A 23,380-nucleotide genomic window follows, 5' to 3' on the forward strand; every position below is an offset into this window, starting at 1 on the left:
TCGTCCGCGGCTCAAATGCTGAATAATAAACAGTGATGTGAAAAAGGTTGAAAACCATGCACTGCTCTAGGCGTCTATACTTGGTCCCCTTATTTTCCCCCTCTACACCAAAACTAGCCTACTATGAAATTCCCTGAATAGGAAAGCTAGGGTTCATGTGGTTAGAACAGTATGGCCATCCATCCAGTGTTGTTTTTGGCAGCAAATTTCTACTTTAGTTTAGTCATAGTCTTTGGACTGAAACTTTTAGTTTTAGTCATATTTTAGTCACCTGGAATGTTTTAGTGTTAGTCTAGTTTTAGATGACTAAGTGTCATGAGATTTTAGTCGACCAAATCTACAGACTAAAATGTGTTTTGGCGGGCCTTGATGCCGTTGTAATGACAGATTTTACACTTGCTCACAAGCTTGTGAGCTTGTAGATCTTCTATTTTCAGCATGCAACCAAGTGTAAAATGACTTATACTGGATGTCTTGTCCACTAGTCCCTTCTTAACATTTTAGTCTAGTTTTTATTTGTTGACGAAATTGTCAATATATAGTCTTCGTTTTAGTCACCATAGCTTAGTTTCAATTTAGTTTCAATTTAGTTTTCGTCAGTGAAAAAAGGCAGTCGACGAACATTATTCGTCTTAGTATTAGTTGACGAAATCAACACTGCATCCTTCACTGTTTTGTTAGTGCAGTTAACGGGGGGTTGTACAGAGCAGATTATATTTGGGCATCGTTGGGACTATAAAGCTTTAGAGTTTTGGATTATGTCCATCTGCAGTTGTTTTGGGCATGAACTCTGGTCACTAGTGCAGACTGCAGAGCCCATTGGTCTCAGCGCAACCAGAGGTCAGGAGTGATTTATCAAGACCTAACAAGGTTTTACAACTGGACTGTTGTTTGCCATTGATTTCCCCCTACTTCCATAACCAACAAGCATGATGCCTACAGTAGCCTAAAGTTAAATCCTTTGTTTCATTGCCATGGTATTGGTATTATATGCCCCCTGTTGCAACGTTGTCATGCTGCTACTGAGGCTGCATACATATTGATTTATTGTATGGAAGAGGTTTCCCTCGCTGAAATGTGTTATCTATATACAAAACCTGACAGAGTGTAACAATGAAATATGAGTTGTGTTTTGTTTTGTAACATTAGTCATGTCAATCTTGCCCTATGGAGAAAAACTATAATCTATGACAGATATACAGCATATTGTTTTGATGTATTGAGAGATATAGTGTATATTTGATACATCTGTCTGTCAGTACGGTAAATGCGGCTCCCTGAATAAATAACAAATTGGTCATTTTCTCCTCCAATGACAGATTCTTTCAACCTACTGTACATATATGGAGGCGTGACCGACCGTCCGACTGACTGACGGGAAATGCAGGTTTTCATAGTAAATTGCGACCTACAATCGCAAATACAGAAAGGCATATAAGAGAGTTGTGATGTCATCCGAAGATGTCTTCCAAATTATGGGTTTTTGCCTTTGAAGGAGTTTTTCTCCACAACTGGAAGGAACATAGAATAATTAAACATAAAGGCTTTCTACATTAAATAACGAACTATGTGGGGTATCTCAGTGCTTCAGGGTTTGCAAAAAGAAACGTGTTGGGCAAAAATTATGTTAACTATGTTTGTTCATATAATGCGGCGGAAACTCCAATTTGGCCTGTAGTAACTCTGTGGACCCCTGAGGGGTCTCGGACCCCGTGTTGAAGACCCATGCTGTAGATATAAAGCTTTATATGTTTCTTCTTTAAGTATATAATAATTTGTGTTAGCAACACCTGAATAGTAGTAAACAGTCCCATTTGGTCATTGCACTTTTTGGGATGAGTGATGGGAGTGATATTGGCTGCGCGACCTTGTTAATCATCAGCTCGTTATATAATTATAGACTTTGTGTCACCGGAGCTAGTAATACATTTACACCGTGGTCGCTGCACTGTTAGGTCTTGTACTTGGTTAGTGAGGATGGCCTTTTTCCAGTAGTTGCTGCATGCCCTACGTACGTCCCTGTTTTTGATGGATGACCATCTATTGGTGTTACTATGGTGTTGCTAGGACATTTCAATGGACTCCACCCTATGGTCTAGACTCTAGACAGCCTTGAAGCTAAAGGATTGATGGACAGATAGCTAGACAGATGATTCATATAGTCATAGATGCGGGGGGCGGGGGTGGGTTAGGGTTAGGGAAGCAGTTTTTCTTTTCCTCCATCTGACCGGACCCTTTAGGAAAGCATCGGGGACACGTACTGTCTAGACGTGATGTATAGTATGGTACGCTACGCATGGCATTGAGGCGTATGGTTAGGTTCAACAGAGCTGGTGACCTAGTGAGAGATATACTGTAGACTGTAGAGAGAGACGAAGAGAGAGGGAGATGAATTTCCAGCCTAATGTAGTCTAAATATGTTTCGTTTATTTGGACAGGGACCCAGATGTCTGCATCAGGACACTGACAACATTCAGCAGCACGATGCTTTCATGCTAGTTTGCACTTAGTGGTGTACGTGAACTTTCTTATTTAATTAATTAATGTCTTTGTGGTGTGAACAAAATGTACACTCTGCAGCTGTGGCTTTTTAGGTAATTTTATTTTGAAGTTTCACTCTAAAACGGATGCCTGTGTGCGTCGCATTCGCTCCGTTCAGGCTATGGGATGTAGCTCCGATACATCGGTTTGTTTACAAGTGAGAGACAGATGGACAGCTCAGCATGTTTGCTACTAAGTGGCTTATTTCTAACCTATAATGTTTTCAGATACATAGCATGCTGATTAAGTTTAAAATGGCTAATACACTGTCTGGATGTCATCATGAATGGGATTAAAAACGGAGTAGTTCTGTAATCAAAATCAGCTGTGCTTAGAGGAACGTACAGCAATGGGAATCAAACAGGTGAATTAAATCAAGATTCTTCACGCCGCGATATATAAATACACGGTACAAAATGGAAATGTTCCCATTGTTTTGGCATCTATTCTTAGGCATGCCTAAATGATGACCACAGATATGCTCTAAAAGTCTGACAAACTTATTTTTCACTTAAGTTTTTCCATCCTTCCCTCAATCCTTTCTTCCCATTCCGTAACGATTTGGCAAAAATAGGATAACATTCTGCAAAAATAGCCGATCATCAACAGTGTTGTGACGGGTTGTGTTGTCACTGTTGTGTTTTGCATGTAGATCAGCTATATCTGGCGAAGTCATTTGGTCTATAGTCTAGACAGGGAAAAGGAGGCCAGGGACCAACAAGTATTGACCCCTGGAGGACCCGGCCTCTGGTTTTAAGCGGTTCTTTATTACTCATTCCATTCATGTATCCTGACCCCCTCCATGTTTTCACCTCTAAGCATCCCCTTCTGTCTATTCATCTCTCCTTCTCCCTTCTCCCCGGCCCATCACAAGGATGCTAACAGTGCCGTCTGTTATCCCTGCCTCTCTTCTTCCCTCATCTTCCCCCTCTTCCCCCTCTCTCCCTGTCACCGCATCCTGTCCCCCGGCCGTTCATCTCTTCGGGTTCCATTGCTATAACAACCACAGTCTACCCCGGAGTTGTTGCCATGGTAACACAATGACCTGGCCTGAGGCTACAGAGGGCCAGAGGGGACAAATACAACAGAGGAACCTCATCATTCACCTTCAGTATAAACACAGGCACGCACGTCGCACGCACACACGCATTGACGCACGCACACGCACGCACATGCAACCACGCATGCAGACAAGCACGCACCCACCCACATGCGTGCGCACATGCAAATGCACACATCTACAACACAACCATGCACACTAATGCGGCATATGAATCAGCTGAAAACGTCCTGTACATAAGCGTACTGTACCACCCAGCGCACTGGCCCTAATGCTCCAAAGCTACTTTAGCAGACGGTGCTCTTGTCCGGCTATAAGTTACTGTACCTTTGAAGTGTTTTCCAAGTCACTGTCACTTTCAATTCATTTGAGGTACTTGAGCGTGCAAGTTTCACTTTTATTTTTTTAATGGCCTGGAAATTTCCTGGAAATGGTCTTGAATCATTCAAGACCATTGTGGGGGAAATAACAGTACAGTAGGCCTACAGCCTCTTAAGCCCGACACACACCGTCTGCGACCGCCACGCGTAGCGCCGCGGCACAGTATTGCCGCGCGCCATAGCCACACGGCAACACCAACAGGACGCGGCGCGCTACCGTGCGGCTGGGGAAGGTTAGGCTAACCCTTTAAGGTACAGACCCCAGCCACGCCCACGGATACCCGTATGGAGGCCGCGCGGCAACGCCTGGAAAATAGAACAGCGGTGCATCGGCGCGGCAGGCGAGGCGTGACCGCGCGTCGGACGCAGCCGGTGTGCGATAAGTTCATTGAAAATAATGGAAGCGGCTGTGTCCCCTGCGCGTCGCAGCCGGTGTGTGGTGGGCTTGAGATAATGTGTCCATTCAAGTTGAATGGACACATTATCTAAGAGGTTGTACTGTAAAAAGAAAATAAAAATGAAGGTTGTACTGTATGCACTGTGTGTGTGTGTGTGTGTGTGTGTGTGTGTGTGTGTGTGTGCGCGCGCGCGTGTGTGTGCGTCAGGCCCAGCGGAATGCACTGGGCAGAGTGGGCAATTGCCCAGGGCGCCATGCCGCCAACCACTGGGGGGCGCCAACTACAGACGGATGGATGGTTTGTCCGTCTGTCGTGTTTACGCCAGTGACAGTTGACGCGGCCTCTCTCTCATGCTGTTAAGTTACAACTTACACCTATTTCCTTTTAATAACCTGGTTAAAATGTGCAGCATTGGGAGGCAAAGGTAAGGCACTTATTATTGTGAAGGGATGCAGGTGCTGTTGTTGCTGCGTGTCGAGACTTGGAGTAATGCCTGCCGCGTGGATTTAAGCTGTCAAAACTATTTTTTTAAAGTTAAATATGCCACAGACACTTTCCTGAACTGTGCAGCTGATACACAGATACAGCATTGTCATATTTAAACGCTCTGTATAGCTTCTCTCAGCTCAAAGCTTGTATCAACAGAATATGAATAAGAAGATAAATGAACAGCTGACATCGGTGAGAGAGGAGGAGATATCCTCTCCCACCGACGTCAGGTGTTCATTTATCTTCGGCCATACAGACTCCATTTGACGCTTTTCACCTCCTTTATGAGACATTACACCAAGCTGTCTGTTACTACTGGAATATAGAATGTGTAAAGGCACAACAAGTTTTTGTGTGTTCACATTTTTCAGCCAGTCTGAGTCTGAAAGACAAGTGCTGTATGCTGTTCATGCCCAGCCCCGTGCCTGCATGGTGTGCGTGTGTGTTTGTGTGATCTTTCTTGTAACAAACTACTAGACCTCCACTTTGATTGATTGATTGAAATATTTATTAACAGTTTGCAGAATTACAGTACATTTCAAGCACAAACTCAATACAAAGACTGTTAACTGTGAGTGGACGACCCAATTAAGCATTGCACTTGTTTACAACAGGGTCCACCATGTTCAATTCATTAAAACATTTAGAGACGTACAAATAGACACTTCTATATAGTTAAAGAACACAACAGGAATTCATCATAAAGGAAGCAAAAAGGGAAAAGAAAAATATACAGTGAGGGGAAAAGGGGTGGGGGGGGGGATTCAGATTTTACGGGGGCCAGTTTTGAATTGCAGCTGTCCGTAGGTGCCCTTTGAGAGCGGTTTTGAAGGAGTCAAGGGATTCAGTCTTAATGACTGTTGGTAGGGAGTTACACATTTTGGTGGCATAGGAGCGAAAATAATTTAGTCCCTTGTTTGTGCCGAATCTGGGTTGTACATGGTTTGTTGCACTCCCTCTGGTGTTGTGGGTGTGGACTTCGTTTACATTAAGGAAGTATTTAGACAGACCCATTGCAAGATAGCCTGGTTAATAAACCAGACTAATATCGCACGGATCGCGGGATATTAGTCTGGGGAGGCTCAGCTTGGATTTCATTTCCCGGAGGGCGGGTTCAAACATTTTCTCTTTGACGCAATTGGTCAGAGCTACTGTCAGTCAAAGTTCTCAAGCATTGAACGTCACTGTACCAAAGCCCGCCCATATTGCATACTGTGTCCCGATTGGCCGCCCCAATTCTCTGGTGTAGGAAAGAGGCGTGCAACTGAGCCTCTCCAGACCGTAAACCGCCGGCAGGCAAATTATTAACGTTAATTATTTAACGGCTGATTCGGTCTGGTTTATTAACCAGGCTAATTGCAAGATGCTGTACTCTGTCGTCGACCCTAAGCCATCCCAGCCTGTCAAAGTGGGCAGGCGTGAGGTGGGTTTGGGGGGTGAGGCCAAGTAGGAGCCTGACCAGTTTGTTTTGGGAGGTCTGGAGCCTTGTTTTAAGGGCCTTTGAGGTGCTGTGGTACCAAGAGGTGCATGCATAGTCAAAGAAACCTTGTACGAGGGCTCCTGTTAAGGTCTTCAGGATCTCCAGTGAGGAGATCCTGTAAAGGAATCTTGTTCTTTGATTGACTTTTTTGATTACGTTGGTGGCCATTTTATCACCGGAAAGATTGGCCCAGGATGGAACCTAGGTAGGTAATTTCATCTTTTCGTGTGATAATATTGTCACCCACTCTAACCAAGAAGCCATCTGCCTTGCTGAGATTACTATTTGATCCGAAGAGAATGGATTCAGTTTTTCCCAGGTGTAAGGATAGTTACACTCATGATGCAGGTTCAACGTGGCTAAGTCTATCTGTAGGGGGATTTATAGCCTTCATATTTAACCAATTCATTTACACTCTGAACTGGATCAATATTTGGAGCGCAAAAAATAACCAAACTGGTTCAACACCGGTGGAAAAGTGGCCTTACATTTGTACAAATGTAGGCTAACCAAATGGATTGCTGTGGGTCCATGTGGTTCCATTTACACTAAATTAACACACAATGGATATTATTCGTAGATTAGGGTACCGTATGAGACATACAAATCGTATCAAACTGTGATCGATGGCCTAATAATACATATCAAACTGTTAAATGCTAAAGGTTAAGAATGACTGTAAGTATGGTGTGCATGTGGATATAGAGCAGGACACTCAGCTGAGTGTGAGTAACATGGCTCTAATGCATGACTTCATAGTAGGCTCAATTAAGGTAAATTACAGCTGTTTAGACCCTGTGCAATTAGTTCACCTCTGTGTTTTCATTTTCTCCCTGGCTCTGGTGTCTCGTCTGGTAGCATGCTGTCTGACACCTCCCTACTTCCCTCCCCTGCTCTTCATTCTCTCAATAATGATTTCCCTCATCTCATCGCTTTCCTGTCGTACCTGCCTGCCTGCCTGCCTGTCTGTCCGTCCTTCAGCATCTCATTTTGTCGTCTCTCTCTCTTCGTCTCCATCTGCCACCCTCCTTATTTTCCTCTCTATCTCTCTCCCTCTTTTCGGTCCTCTCGCCCTCTCTCTCTTTGCCCCTCTGTCCCTGTTTCTCTCTGTCCTACTTCTAAAGCCTTGTCTAATTACTGTACCACAGCCTTTAATTTGAAATGCCGTACACAAACACACTGTCTGTCTGACTGACTGACTGATTGACTGTAAACACACACTGGCATGTGTGCACTCACGCACGCACATGCACATGCACATGCACATGCACATGCACATGCACACCACAAGCAATATGACATGCTCACAGTCTGACAAGTTGAATGTGAGTTGACATGCTCCAATTGTGAAGCTACTGTACACATACAGCGACCACCAGAGCCAGGACTATGATGCGAGAGGCAGCATATTGCCTCTAACCTGCCTTCTGTTAAACTGAGACCTGTTTAGCCAGAGGCATTGTGGTGTGGTTATTATAGTCTACTATGGACAGACAACATCCTGTAGCTGTCCTTATTATACCAAATACATCCTACAACTTGTTTCTGGGACAAACCTTCAGCGAAAATACAATTTAGACATTTTAGCAGACACATTTACCCAGATTCAAACCAGGGTTGCTGCGGCCACAACTGACCACTTCATGATCACAGCAAGCAAGCAGATGGACGGATAGATTAGGTGAAAATAGCAGACCGCTTTGTGTTAATTGCGACACGTTTCAAGCTCTGTTGCTCTCTGCAAAAGAGATTTGGTGTAGAAAATCTCATTTCAGCTGGTCTTTAAAGCACATAGGGCCCTATCTTGTGCCACCCCTTACCCCTTAAAGGGCCACTTGACCCCTTTTGCATTTGTCATGAAAATGTGGTCTCCCTTCTTTCATGGACTACAAAGTCACATATCCGCATGCAGCCTCTTCGCTCTCCACAAGGAGAGGGAATGGTTTTCGAAACAGTAAAAAATGGCAAATAAGTTTAGGGATAAGGAGTAAGTAAGGGCTGGCGCAAGATATAGGCCACAATGATTAAGAGTAAGTGGTGGTATTGTGCTGTTTATTTTGCAGTGATATTGTTTTCTTCCTATGTTGGTTAATTACCTCTATTTTGTATAGTAGTGTATTGTAGTCTTGTCTCTCCACCCTGTCGTCACCTGTGTCATGCTGGCTTCAGCCAATCATGCGCTGATTGTCAGTTATATTCTGTCCTGTTACAATATTGGCTCAAAACTTGAACTTGTGTGTTGCTGTCTAGCCCCTGGTCCAGAGCTGTGGCATGTTAAAGCTCTGCCTAGCCCTGGTCCAGAGTGGTGGCATGTTAAAGCTCTGCCTAGCCCTGGTCCAGAGCGGTGGCATGTTAAAGCTCTGCCTAGCCCTGGTCCAGAGCGGTGGCATGTTAAAGCTCTGCCTAGCCCTGGTCCAGAGCGGTGGCATGTTAAAGCTCTGCCTAGCCCTGGTCCAGAGCGGTGGCATGTTAAAGCTCTGCTCTGCCAGACGTGCTCACATACTCCTAGACAAAACATCCAACTGCCATTGACCAGCAGGGCTCAGCGCTTCAACGCTGGCCATGCCTTTCTGGGGGCTTGGTAGAGGGCACAGTGATCTGGAGGTCTGGCTGACATATTCTTTCCGCCCAAAAAAGTGTATTATACAGTTAATGTGGGGTTGTTTAGAATATTTTACTCATACCCTGACAATATAAACGTATGTTTTCTCATGCCAATGAAGCTGAATTTGAATTTAATTGAGTAGCGAAACAGTTTGGATTATCTTTTACTAAAGTTGGAGACCTCGCACGGCAGTGGGATTTTCTGTCTGAGTATGAGAGTGTGCGAGCGGTGTTGCTTCCCTACATGCCAGCATAAAGGGCAGTCAATATTAAGCATGTGTCCTGCATGTTACCTTTGGCGCTTTAGCAAATTCTCTTCATCCACGATCTCAGAGAGCTCTGGTTTCAATGTTTGTCACAGAGCTGGGGTTCTCAACGTTTTCTGCATGGGGACCCCCGGAAATGCTTTGGCCATGCACTATGTGTACTACTACTATTGTACTGTATCTGTAATCAATTAATTTACAACGGATGATCAGAGGATCGAGATTCTCATTAAAGCACGTTGCTAATGTCTTCATTCAATTCATCCCAAATTGAATTATGCAATGGAAATTAATGGTCTCACTATTAGTAAGTAAGCAACATCATGAAGAAGCAGGACTCAACCATCAGGATTCAAACTCCATTCTTTATTGTATATGTCATCACACCAGAGAGAGACTAGTGTCTCTCTCCAGAGCTTCCCTCCGAACTCCCCACACACATCCCCAACACATCTTTTATACTTTCAGCAGTGTACAGAGTTTCAGGAGTAACAAGAGATGGTCATTCCTTAAATGGACTCTATTCTATAGTTGACTCACACAGTTTGAAATAGGTTCACATGAGTCGGCAGTCTCTAATGAGTTTGTTAGTGAAGAACAGGTGGTAATCTACTAGTAGGCTACATTCAATGAATCAATACCATAGTGTTTATATGCATTTTTTCCACCACAATTATCTCTAGAGTACCGAACAATTTGCAAACCATTTTGCAATTACTTCCTCCTTGTACCGTTCAGACACTCCGGACACCCATAGAGTATATATGAATAGCGAAGGCACCCAGAGGAAACCCTGAGGCGAAATGGACATAGTGGCCGAATGAAGGTATTGCAGCCTGGCCCCAAACACATGAAAGCGCTGGTCCGTTGACTATCATTGTGCATGTTCACGACGGCAGCACGCTAGTTCGCGTTCGTGCGCGTTTGTGCACGTTCAACGGCAGCGCGTTCATGTGTTTGGGGCCAATCCATCCCAGAATGCACTCTGTTCCTACCAGGAAGGAGGATTGAAATCGCCTCATGCGCTTTTGAGCAAGTGGATGGGAGGAGAACTCGGGTGTCTTCTCTATTCATATACTCTAAGCCTAAGGGGACACCCCAGCTCTTCAGTCAGTTGGAGTGGCTACTCAGTGTTCAGACACTCTTCAGTGGGAGTGGCCACTCAGTGTTCAGACACTCTTCAGTGGGAGTGGCCACTCAGTGTTCAGACACTCTTCAGTGGGGAGTGGCTACTCAGTGTTCAGACACTCTTCAGTGGGAGTGGCCACTCAGTGTTCAGACACTCTTCAGTGGGGAGTGGCCACTCAGTGTTCAGACACTCTTCAGTGGGAGTGGCCACTCAGTGTTCAGACACTCTTCAGTGGGGAGTGGCCACTCAGTGTTCAGACACTCTTCAGTGGGAGTGGCCACTCAGTGTTCAGACACTCTTCAGTGGGGAGTGGCCACTCAGTGTTCAGACAATCTTCAGTAGGAGTGGTCAGACACTCGGGACACCCCAGCTCCTCAGTGGGAGTCAGTGGTGATTAGCGCAACCGGTGCAATGCACCGGGGCCCAGGGCCCCCAAAGGGCCCATGAAGGGGGAAGACGAAGGGGGAAGAAAGAGTCAAGACGACGGTCCCTGCATGGTTTCAGGGGCTAACGGTAGCAGGAAGAGTAACACTAAGGATTCGTCAGTGATGTCACTGACTGACTGGTTTATAAACAGCTACTACTTCCGTGTTGCATAACAGTGACATCATCACTGTCCAATCCTTGGTATCTTTACCACAGCCGACCCTTGTTTCAATGCGTGTGTTACAGTGTTCATGCGCTGCCTGTCAGCAGCACAACATAGCTCAGCTGTAGCCTATTTTGTCACGTTCCGTCACGCTATTGAAACACCAGATGGGATTATTATGTCATGTCAGCACTAGTAGAAGATGTAACCCAGGTAAAGTAATCTGTGATCTGTCACTTTGCAAGTTTAACTTAAGTTTTTTCCATCTGTCCAAAGTCATTTCTGATAGCCTGCAGGCTGCAGCTAAGCCCTGCACATTACAGATAAAACAGATTGATTGAATATTTCTCCACTACAATGATTTGACAAATGTAGTTTCTAGTTGCATTGTACATTTTGATTATTATTACAAAACACACATTAACCACTTACACACAGCCCTATACACACTATTTCGGCCTTTTGAGAATAGCCGATCTACAAGCACACAATGCGTCGCGATGCGACGCATTGTGAGCTTGTAGATTTGCTATTTATAAAATATTTTTATACATTTGTGAATATTTGAAATGGGACATTCTGATGCCGATACTTTTGTACTTTATTTGTACGTCAATTTTGAATTTCTGGACTTACATTGCGGTATTTAGGGTTGTCCTGATCGGATCGGGAGATCGGAAATCGGCTCCGATCTCATGATTTTCAAAAGATCGGAATCGGGGAGAAAAGATCAGATTTTTAATTGTTTAAAGTAAATCTCAAAGAAAGATGTATAAGCAATGAGATTTTGTAAAACAAACTGTTGTGTTGCTATTTGCTAGTTGTTTTCCTTCTGGTCCCAGTCAGAGATCATCAAACAAAACTCAGAGGCGTGAAAAACATGATGAAAACAAAAGAAAATGCAACCCCCGCTATGATGGGATAGGTGTCTGTATACTCTCTTTTTTTTTTTTTTTTAAGATATTTTTTTGCGGCTTACGCCTTTATTGATTTTTTAAGGGATAGAAAGTAGGCTGACAGGAAACGGGAGAGAGATGGGGGGATGACATGCGGTAAAGGCCGTGTCGGGTCCGGGAGTCGAACCCGCGGCACACCGCGACTGGATCACCAGTCCGGTGCCCAGACCGTTACGCTACGGCCTGGGCTGTATACTCTCTTTGAATGAGGCATACTCTTTACATCATTATTTTGCTATGATTACATGCTTTCATAGAAAGAAAAAAAACACAATGACAGTCATTCTAATAAAAGTATAGTCACATTTTGCCTTTCAATAACTGAAAGGCAATTAACACAACAGACTACACTAGCGTGACATACATTAGGATATTGTTTGCTATTGTGATATGGCATAAGTGTTATATGAAAATATAAAGATCGGATCGGGAAAGATCGGTATCGGTATGACTCAAAATAAAATGATTCGGAATCGGATTGGGAGGTATTGATATTTTTACTTCAGTAAAGCATGTGAGCACTTTTTTTTCCACCACTGTCCAATTCCCCAACGACCAGGGAGGGAGCACTCAGCTCTCTCTCTCTCTCTCTCTCTCTCTCTCTCTCTCTCCCTCTCCCTCTCCCTCTCCCTCTCTCTCTCTCTCTCTCACTCTCTCTCTCTCTCTCTCTAATGCAGCCCTTGTGTGTGTGTGTAATTATACCGTCTGTTCTTGGCGTTCCCCTAACGGTCCACCGAAAAATAGTTACCTGTGTTTCTGTGTTTGTCTATAGCTGTTGGAGTCTCTCGGTGTATTTACTCATTATTCATTTCCCCAGTGCCACTGCATTGCTTGTGTATTCAGTCTCAATAAACTGATATATTTTCTTTGCCTCTCATCTCCTAACCTCTTGACACACAACAAAGCAGTTGGTGGATGATGGGTGTGTGTGTGTGTGTGTGTGTGTGTGTGTGTGTGTGTGTGTGTGTGTGTGTGTGTGCGTGTGTGCGTGTGTGCGTGTGTGCGTGTGTGCGTGCGTGCGTGCGTGCGTGCGTGCGTGCGGTTGATGATTGATGCTCTGAATTGTCTGCATTATGATGTTATTTTACAGGATTAACCATACTACTGTTGATGCACTGTCTGTGTCCTCTACGATTCATTTTGCTCTCTGTTGAGGAAACTAGATATTATTTTACCAATCTGAGACCAGATTCTACAAATGTAGAAATGAAAAACAGCCAAAGGACACGCAAAGGCACATCCAATTACCTACTAGGCTGTATGTAGGCTGGGTGCCGGATCAAACACAGTCATATAGAGTAAGAATAAAACAAAGTCAGCTCCCAGCTCTTTACTTACTTACTTCTAAGTAAATAATTACTGGGAGCTGGTGTGCGGACTTTCTTTTATTCTTACTCAGATTCTACAAATGACCTAATGTTTCTGTCAGTGGTGTTCAAACTATTTCATGTCAAGGACCCCACATGCTATCTGTAATTGGCCGCCAACCCTCATCTGAAAAATATGTTGTTCCAGGGACCCCGCAGAAGCAGAGATTTGAGTTAAAACGTTCGCTTTGAACGAATATAATTATATTCAAAGGTTTGCACACATTTTCACAATTTCTACAAGCGCAGATGAGGTTGTAGATCTGCTATTATTTCAATAGCTAAAGTTTAAAATAATGGTTGAAACTGAGGTGGCACAGATGCGTTCCAGGTATTATTAATGGGCTAATCTAATATTCTCCATTGTCTGTTCTGTCCCTTATACAGTCCTGCCCAGTCATACGTGCGGCACCCCCGGCCTCATTCCGAACGGAGTGATCCACGGTGCGCGGTACAACATGGGCGACAAGATCCGCTACAGCTGCGAGTCGGGCTTCGTGCTGGAGGGACACAGCATTCTCACGTGCATCGTATCACCCGGCAGCGGAGCACAGTGGGACTTTCCGTCGCCATTTTGTAGAGGTACGTAAGTCCTTTGATTTATCTTTGTTGCTTGTCCAGTTGTTTTTTATGTCTATTTGGTTAATGTATTAATATACAGCTTCTAATACTAAAACAAAAAAAAAAGACTTTAAATGAGGTGTATCAAACTAATCAATTAACAGTTTCCCTGTGGTGATTAAACAATCGTGTTCCAGATCTCTGAAAAATAGTCCTAAGTGGCGATCACAACAACAGAGCTGAGAAGAAACACACGCACGCACGGCACCACATTGTAATGCATTGGGCCTCAATTCCCCAGAACCCTTTGCATGCCTTAATCATAATTGCATCTCTCTCTCTCTCTCTCTCTCTCTCTCTTCCACAGCGGAGGGCGCGTGTGGCGGTACATTACGTGGCACCGCGGGTTCGATAGCCAGCCCCGGCTACCCTGCGGAGTACGAAAACAACCTGGACTGTACGTGGTCCATTCTCTCTGAGCCTGGAGACACCATAGCTCTGGTCTTCAGTGACTTCCTGATGGAGGACAGATACGACTTTCTGGAAATCAGTGGAACAGAGGCACCGAGTGTATGGTGAGTTGTACCAGCTTCACACACATGCTAGTATTTGTGACACGCACACACGCACAGACACACAGACACACACAGTTTTTATTTGTTTACTTTTGTTTGTTCCATCTTCTAAACACAGCACACCCACTCAGGCTGTGTTCACTCCATCTGCCTTTTAAAAGCTCTGCCTGGAGCGCTTTTTCTGCTGAAAGAATATTGAATTATAAAACATTTAAAACTATAGTACGATTGAGCCAACTGTAAACGGCGTATTGTCTCACCTGAAATGTATAGACTGTGTTTCTCTCCCCTGCCTACCATCTCTCCTGCCGGGCATATATGTGGCTGCTGGCTTCCTCCATTTGGAGCAGTGGAGCTTACACTGGAACATCAGCAATAACATGAATAATATGCCGACCTTTAAAAACACAACAGCTCCATGATGAATATAACGAGCATGATTTAATTACATTAGGTAATAATAGCGTGGCCCAGCCTGTGTGGTTTTTCTGGTCTAGAGGGGTGAGTGCCGGTCGAAAACAGGTGGTGGATTGATTGATTGATTGATTAAAAAAAAAAAATTCACAGTTTTTACAATGGGTACAGTTTAAACGAAAGTACAGGTCAATATAAAAATTGCTACTGAGAGGATAAGCAGAAATAGCACTAAGACTTGTTTACATCATGGGACCATTTTCAATTCATCAGAACATTTAAAGACGTACAAATACGGAAAGGAAATCATCATATATACAGTTAAAGGGCCGCTCCCACTTTACGTTTTCAACCTATCTTCATATAATTGGTCCTCACTAATGTTCATGATAAAATACCACAATATCCTTCTACTCAGTCTGTGTTTCATAGGAGGGCTGTGGGCAGTTTAGAAACCCGTCTACCAGTGACATCATCATTACGCAGATATTTTTAGATAAAATAAATAAATATATATATATATATATACATATATATATATATATATTTTTTTTTAACACAATCATTCCTTCAAAATAGGAGCTCTGGGGTGCCGGAAAACAATGTCCGCTTTTACTCATCGATGATGTCACTGGTGGATGGGTTTCTGAACTGCCCACAGCCGCCCCATGTGAGATAGACCAAGTAGAAAAAAATGGTGGCATTCTATCATGAACATTAGTGAGGACCAATTATATGAAGGTAGGTTGAAGGAGTCTATAGCCTATAGGCATTCATATTTTTTATGGCTGTTGGTAGGCGTTCCACATTTTAGTGGCATACAGTAGCGAAATGAATTTAAACCCTTGTTAAAGCCAAATCTGGGTTGCACGTGATTAGTTGAACTCCCTCTGGTGTTGTGATTGTGGACTTGGTTGACATTAAGGAAGTATTTTGACAGATACATGGGTATCCTATTGGTTCACCCATCTGATCTAGGTGGTGCCGATTTGTTTAAAGGAAACAACAGTTATTTTAATGTAAAAAGGTGATGCCTATTTGTACTAGTCAGTACAGTAAACGTGTTAACCATAAACCCTCTGTTCTTAGTGTAAAGGACCTGAGTCTCAGGATGAAATTGAGCTTGTAGAACTTGCTATTTCTGGTGAATGTCCCCCCATAGAGGTTGAAGTTGTTAATTTAACTCAGAAAGTGTTACCATGATAATTAACACTATGCTACTCAAGGGTGGACTGGCCACAGGACGTACCAGGCATATGCACACTGGGTGGGCCGGTCTGGGCATAATGTTAAATTAGTTGTGTATCATTTATGTTGTACTGTAAATGTGGTGGTGTTAAGGGCTTGTATTTCAAGTATTTGTATGGGCCTCGACCCGAAAAGTCAGTAGAGTAGCTTATCTGCACGCTGGTTGTGGCGGGCCAAATTCCGCGAAAATGTCCGGGCCGAATTTTGGTCTCAGTCCAGCCCTGATGCTACTTTACTCATTGTTGTTCATTAAATGTGCTCTGGAGAAAAGCTGCACATTTTCCCAGGGATTAGAGGCTTTATTGATATGGACTCGTTCACATTGAAGAGGTCAGTTGATGTATTTGTTCCATCTTCCAGGCTCACAAGGGAGCAATATTCAATATGTAAAGAGGACACCATAGCCCTGCTATTAAAGGACTTTTCTCAGGAGGACATGTACAGACACTTGTAGATTAATGGTGCTGGAGCGCTATCAATAATGTCTGTTAAAACCGGTGATGCTATTGTTTTAACTTTTTCTTCCAAAAGTGACACTGCTATTATTATTATTCTCTTTTCTTGTGTATTTATAGGCTAAATTCAGTTTGTAATTGTATTAACCACAGCCCGTATGCTAGCGTATGACACAGCATATCACAGTGTATGACACATTGTGATGCAATGCATCTTCATGATAATGCATCGTCATGTAGATCTATTTTTAAAATATCACCAAAATAGGGATTCCAGCTCTTTTGTCCAGCTCTCACAAGTTCACAACCATAGAGTAGGGTGGAGCGTACAAGTGACTTGTATAGTCCGACCTTCAGCGGGAAGCTGATGGTGTTGCTTCTCCATACTCAGGCAAGTCTTGTCATGGCTGATGTAGCTATGCCGATTCTTCTTTTTATCCTCACTCACAAAAGACCCTGGGTATTTGAAGTATTTTACTTCTTCCATTGGTTGCCGTTCATTGTGATGTCCGTGCTAGTTTCTTTGCGGGTTTTGCTTTTCTCTTCGCTTATCTCCATGCCGTACGCTCTCGCTATACCTCTTCCTGTCTGGTGGTGAGTTCCTGGAGTCCGGCTTTTGCGTGGTTAACGTACTGTAACAAATTGTAAATTAATTGTTACATTGCGATATTAGATCAAACATAAATATCAAATATATCAGACAGTATTGTAGACAGAAAATGTATTTAATTCAGTCTGACCAAAAATGGCCATAAAACATATCCCCACCTGTGATTAAAAAAAAAAGATGAATGGGGGATATCAAAAGCAGATGCATGGTTCCCCGCCCCCCTCCCATGCAGCAAATCCATCCCTGCTAACCCAAATCACTGGCAAAACAAAACCCGGTCAATTCAGAAGCAGATCAAGTCATTGGTTCATTCATCATAACACAGCATTTTTGGAACGCTTACATTGTGGTGGGGCGTGATGATCTCATGCATGCACTACTAAAGCGTGGTCAGCAATTAAAAGCACGGTGGAAATAATAGGAGCAGGAGACGCAAATGTCTTTTCCCTCACTAATTACACTCCATTAGCGAGAAACTTAACCCCCAAACTGCTTCACTGCAGTTGCTCAATGGACAACACAGGAACACAACACAGGATGCAAATGGTTGTGACTGTATGGAAGTGAAGCAGGCTGCTGCTGAACAAGGCTCATGTGCATACTCAGCAAAACCTTTAAAGGCTTTTCCAGATAACAGGCAAAATTTGCCCATCGTGTTCGCTACCTTTTTCCGCAATGGTGAATATTTGTCTTTGTCAGGCCACATATATACAGTATAGGGATGCCACAAAGTGACCATTTGCCCAATCGAATAATCTACAGCTCTGGCGATTAATAATCAGATAAAACTTTTAAGATTTTATATTATGCACATGCCATGTTCACATAACCATTATATGTTGAGTGCATGCTTTAATGGTTACAGTTTTATAATCAGTTTTGATGAGTAAACCTTTGTGGAGATCTTCTCAGTGCCATTCAGGATGGAAAATGAAATCCATTTGGATTTGGGGAGAAGTAGTTTCATAAGGGGCTGGTATGAAGTACTTGATATAAAGAGAACATGTTCAGTTCACTAGTCTACACTCTACTCTACACCTGCCTTCATTTCATCTGATTGTCTGTCTGGCAGGCACTTAACAAGCGATCGTTAACTGTGTCTGTTAGAGAGAGGGGCAGAGAAGAGTGGCTTTGCTCAACTTGATTTATACTTATATTCTCCACTCTGATGAAGGTATCGATATATCATGCAGCCTTATGTACTTATTAGCCAATATTTTGGCTAAAAAAATAAAAAAATAAAAATCTCGATTTTCGATTATGAAATATTAAAATCTATTTCGGAGACTGCAACTATTAATGGGAAAATCGATTATTCGGTGGCATCCCTAATACAGTATATAGCTTTTATCATCGCTGTCAGGCAGAAACCCTGCATATTATCCACATTTCATCGCTTGATCTTTTTGCCCTACTTTATTATGATATTCACAATTATTTTTAACAATTGTAATTATGTTTATACAACCTGCCCAAACTAGGGATGCCTGGTTGTGGTTAAATATCTCTGTGGATCTTTTATAATTATGAAACTTACGGAAATTATATTATAATGAGCTACATAATAACTACATTGGATTCGAGTTTTTTGTTTCTTTCTCAAAAGTAACGCTTTTGGACATAAAAAAGGTTTTCTGTCCAATTGCCATGACATTCCCTTACTTACAGAAGGCATTGTTCATCATATCCTGTAACTGCCAATAGAATATTTGTGTAATTGTCTCCTCAACATGTCTGTCTATTAGTACTTAGATTTGTTCATAAATCAATCCAATATCTTCTTGTTTATTCCAATTGAATTGGAATACTTCTTTTTTTCTAACATGGAGTGTCACATTGGATTTGCCAAAACATTCGTTATAATCTATAACATCTCTAACAAGGCGGATAAATTCAATTCTTACCATCTTCCTGCAGCCCGAGCAAATCACGTGGTAGCTGGGGAACAGCAATTGTGTCTGTGTATTGTTGGCATGGTATTACTGTTACGAGTTGGTTGGTTGAAATTACATCTGTGGTACTCATCAGCCTCATTGCTGAAATGTGCTAATGAGCCTCAACTGCATCAGGGACCCGGCACTAAAACCTCTTTGATGAGATACAGTAGTAGCCTATACAGTACGCCTATGCAGTGTGTGCATATAGCTGTAGGTAAGATACGTGAATGAGGCAAATAAATACAATTTACAATGTGGGAGACTCTCTCATTAGTGAGAGAACGTGCCACAGGTAAACAATGGGCCAAGTAACATTCTTAAAGGGGGGATGACACGGCCCTCGGGAGGTAACAAGGCTATTCAAATTAGCATCTTGGATTATGACGTCAGATCGGGATCGCACAATTTGACCAATGAAATTGATCTTTTATCTGGGCTAAGGGCAGAGCGCCTCTGGGCTCTGCGAGTTAGCATTCCTGGTGGCTATCAACTCATGCTAGTGGTTTTGGTGTCAGACTTAGCTTCATAATGGTTGAAAGTTTCAACCAATTTTATTTTTTTTCCGCTCGGAAATCTTCGTTACAATGACAATTTTGTTGACATGTACGTTTTAGGGTAAACTGTTAATCGCAATTTCGCGTGACGAGTTCCATGCCCCCGGCCCCGGCCTCTCTGTAACACCGCTAACATACCGTCAACCACGCAGATTCACCCTTCTGCAGAGCCCTGTTCACAGGTTCACTGCCTGTCTTCTAGCAGCACTGCACCGGGCTAAAATGCATATCAGTCTTCAAATATCTTATGTACCACAACATTGTTCAAGTGAACTGTGTGTTTATGCTTGTTCATTGTAATAATCAATATCGCTATGATGATTTATCGCCGCGTCACTCGAGTCCTGTGGCCGGGCCTCTGTCCCCGCCGTCAGAGGCTACCCGGGGCACTGCTATTCATGCAGCATAGTCGGCTCAAGTAACCTGTTACCTGGCCGCTCTCTCTCTCTCTCTCTCTCTCTCACACACACACACACACACACACTCACTCTCTCTCTCTCTCTCTCACACACACCGATATGGGGGGGGGCGGTCTCTCTCTCTCACACACACACACACACACACACACACACACACACACACACACACACACTGCGTATTGCATCAGCCATCAGCGCGCATACGGACTGCCTTACGCACCGCCAGTCTCTCCCTCCGTATCTCTCTCTCTCTCTCTCTCTCTCTCTCTCTCTCTCTCTCTCTCTCTCTCTCACACACACCGATATGGGGGGGGCGGTCTCTCTCTCTCTCTCTCTCTCTCTCACACACACACACACACACACACACACACACACACACACACACACACACACTGCGTCTTGCATCAGCGTGCATACGGACTGCCTTACGCACCGCCAGTCTCTCCCTCCGTCTCTCTCTCTCTCTCTCTCTCTCTCTCTCTTTCTCTCTCTCTCTAATAATAATAAAACGCATCACAGCGCGACAACTTGTGAAGATTAGATATATTCGAAGAAACTAGCATTTAGGAACCACTGGAAAAAATAACAAGTATCCGTGCGCAACTTGGAGCTCTCCAATAGCCACATTCAGAAGGCATGTGATGTCTTCGTCACCACCAGAAGTATAATGAAACTTTCATCTCATTAATCATTGACATAGCGTTATTTAGGCTATAATGATCAACTTGTATGGGTGATCATTTTATGTATATCAAATATTATATTAACTCAAGGTAATTAATGCTACAGCTCTGAATATAAATGTCGGAACTGGTGTAAAATGGAGAATAAGCCTGTTGCAGTGTTGCGCACTGAAAACCAGAACAGGTACGCTCGCCCCTTTTCCAACTCACCCCCACGAAAAGTGAAGAACGGTCGCACTGGGATTTCGAAAAGTGAAGACGGCTTGCCCCAAAGCCATGAATAGCTCGCTCCCAAAGTGTGGTTATCTCGCCCCACAGCGTGGATATCTCGCCCCAAAGCACGGATATCTCGCCCCATGTTTATTTCATGTTTATTTTACCTTATTTCTCATATTAGAACCTTTAGAATCAATGTTGTTTGTCAAAGGAGAACATTTAGAACCAGTTTGTTGTTGTTGGTCAAATGAAAATGATGCATGGTACCCAGGGGGCAAACCACCCTTTTTTAGGAAACCTGCATTTGCCAAGGTTGTCCACCAGAAATAATATCTATGACCCCATAGGATCACAACCTATATGGACAACCCGGTCAATTTCTTTGCTGGAAATCCAATATGGCCACCCCAATATTAGCCCCTATTAGTTATAATACACAATAGAACAACATTTTAAACTGAGGGATATTTCCACGAAACTTAACAGGTTGATCAATGATATAAATACGATTTTTTTTTGTATTGCAAGTTTCCATGAAATCCAATATGGCCGCCACAATATGGCCGCCATAATATTAGCACCCAGAAAATATAGGTTTGGCTCTAACTTCTGAACCAGATGAGCTAGAAATGCAAACTTGGTGTCTATTTCATGGTTTCTGACCAATGGAATACCTATTTTTTATTATTGGGTGTGTCTGGACCCTTATTGTGCATATTTACAAGATGGTGACTACCCGAAACGTTTTTCACGTTTGCAGCCATATTGACAATATGCAAGCTCAAGGATATATGTCCCTTCTGGGCCATACATTAGCCAATGGATTAATTTAGCTTGTGTTTGCCAAAACAGTCAACAATCATGGTAGAAATCATGGTAAAGCACAATTTCGGGTAGTCACCATCTTGTAAATATGCACAATAAGGGTCCAGACACACCCAATAATAAAAAATAGGTATTCCATTGAGTCTCTCATGGTCAGAAACCATGAAATAGACACCAAGTTTGCATTTCTAGCTCATCTGGTTCAGAAGTTAGAGCCAAACCTATATTTTCTGGGTGCTAATATTATGGCGGCCATATTGTGGCGGACATATTGGATTTCATGGAAACTTGCAATACAAAACATGTTCGTATTTATATCATTGATCAACCTGTGAAGTTTCGTGGAAATATGTTGCCCTATTGTGTATTATAACTAATAGGGGCTAATATTGGGGCGGCCATATTGGATTTCCAGCAAATAAATTGACCGGGTTGTCCATATAGGTTGTGATCCTATGGGGTCATAGATATTATTTCTGGTGGACAACCTTTGAGGTCATGGCAAATGCAGGTTTCCTAAAAAAAGGGTGGTTTGCCCCCTGGGTACCATGCATCATTTTCATTTGACCAACAACAACAAACTGGTTCTAAATGTTCTCCTTTGACAAACAACATTGATTCTAAAGGTTCTAATATGAGAAATAAGGTAAAATAAACATGAAATAAACATGGGGCGAGATATCCGTGCTTTGGGGCGAGATATCCACGCTGTGGGGCGAGATAACCACACTTTGGGAGCGAGCTATTCATGGCTTTGGGGCAAGCCGTATTCACTTTTCGAAATCCCAGGGCGACCGTTCTTCACTTTTCATGGGGGTGAGTTGGAAAAGGGGCGAGCGTACCTGTTCTGGTTTTCAGTGCGCAACACTGCAACAGGCTTATTCTCCATTTTACACCAGTTCCGACATTTATATTCAGAGCTGTAGCATTAATTACCTTGAGTTAATATAATATTTGATATACATAAAATGATCACCCATACAAGTTGATCATTATAGCCTAAATAACGCTATGTCAATGATTAATGAGATGAAAGTTTCATTATACTTCTGGTGGTGACGAAGACATCACATGCCTTCTGAATGTGGCTATTGGAGAGCTCCAAGTTGCGCACGGATCCAGTGGTTCCTAAATGCTAGTTTCTTCGAATATATCTAACCTTCACAAGTTGTCGCGCTGTGATGCGTTTTATTATTATTAGAGAGAGAGAGAGAGAGAGAGAGACGGAGGGAGAGACTGGCGGTGCGTAAGGCAGTCTGTATGCGCGCTGATGGCTGATGCAAGACGCAGTGTGTGTGTGTGTGTGTGTGTGTGAGTGAGAGAGAGAAACCGCCCCCCCCCCCCATATCGGTGTGTGTGAGAGAGAGAGAGAGAGAGAGCGGCCAGGTAACAGGTTACTTGAGCCGGCTACGCTGCATGAATAGCAGTGCCCCGGGTAGCCTCTGACGGCGGGGACAGAGGACTGGATCATCTGGATGGCCCGGCCACGGGACTCGAGTGACGCGGCGATAAATCATCATAGCGATATTGATTATTACAATGAACAAGCATAAACACACAGTTCACTTGAACAATGTTGTGGTACATAAGATATTTGAAGACGGATATGCATTTTAGCCCGGTG

At 43.3% G+C, this 23,380-nt stretch overlaps 1 protein-coding gene across 1 annotated transcript in view; it reads left to right on the forward strand.

Annotated features, from left to right (window-relative positions):
• Positions 1-23,380, forward strand: part of LOC310878179 (CUB and sushi domain-containing protein 1-like) — a 740,702-nt gene that overhangs the window by 348,084 nt on the left and 369,238 nt on the right. Inside the window, exons 4-5 of the mRNA XM_083792333.1 lie at positions 13,647-13,841; positions 14,188-14,395. Coding sequence (XP_083648459.1) covers positions 13,647-13,841; positions 14,188-14,395 — 403 coding nt within the window. The remainder of the gene's footprint in view (positions 1-13,646; positions 13,842-14,187; positions 14,396-23,380) is intronic.

The sequence above is a fragment of the Protomyctophum parallelum genome (assembly GCF_964188405.1).
Source record: "Protomyctophum parallelum genome assembly, chromosome: 2".
Lineage (NCBI taxonomy): Eukaryota > Metazoa > Chordata > Actinopteri > Myctophiformes > Myctophidae > Protomyctophum > Protomyctophum parallelum.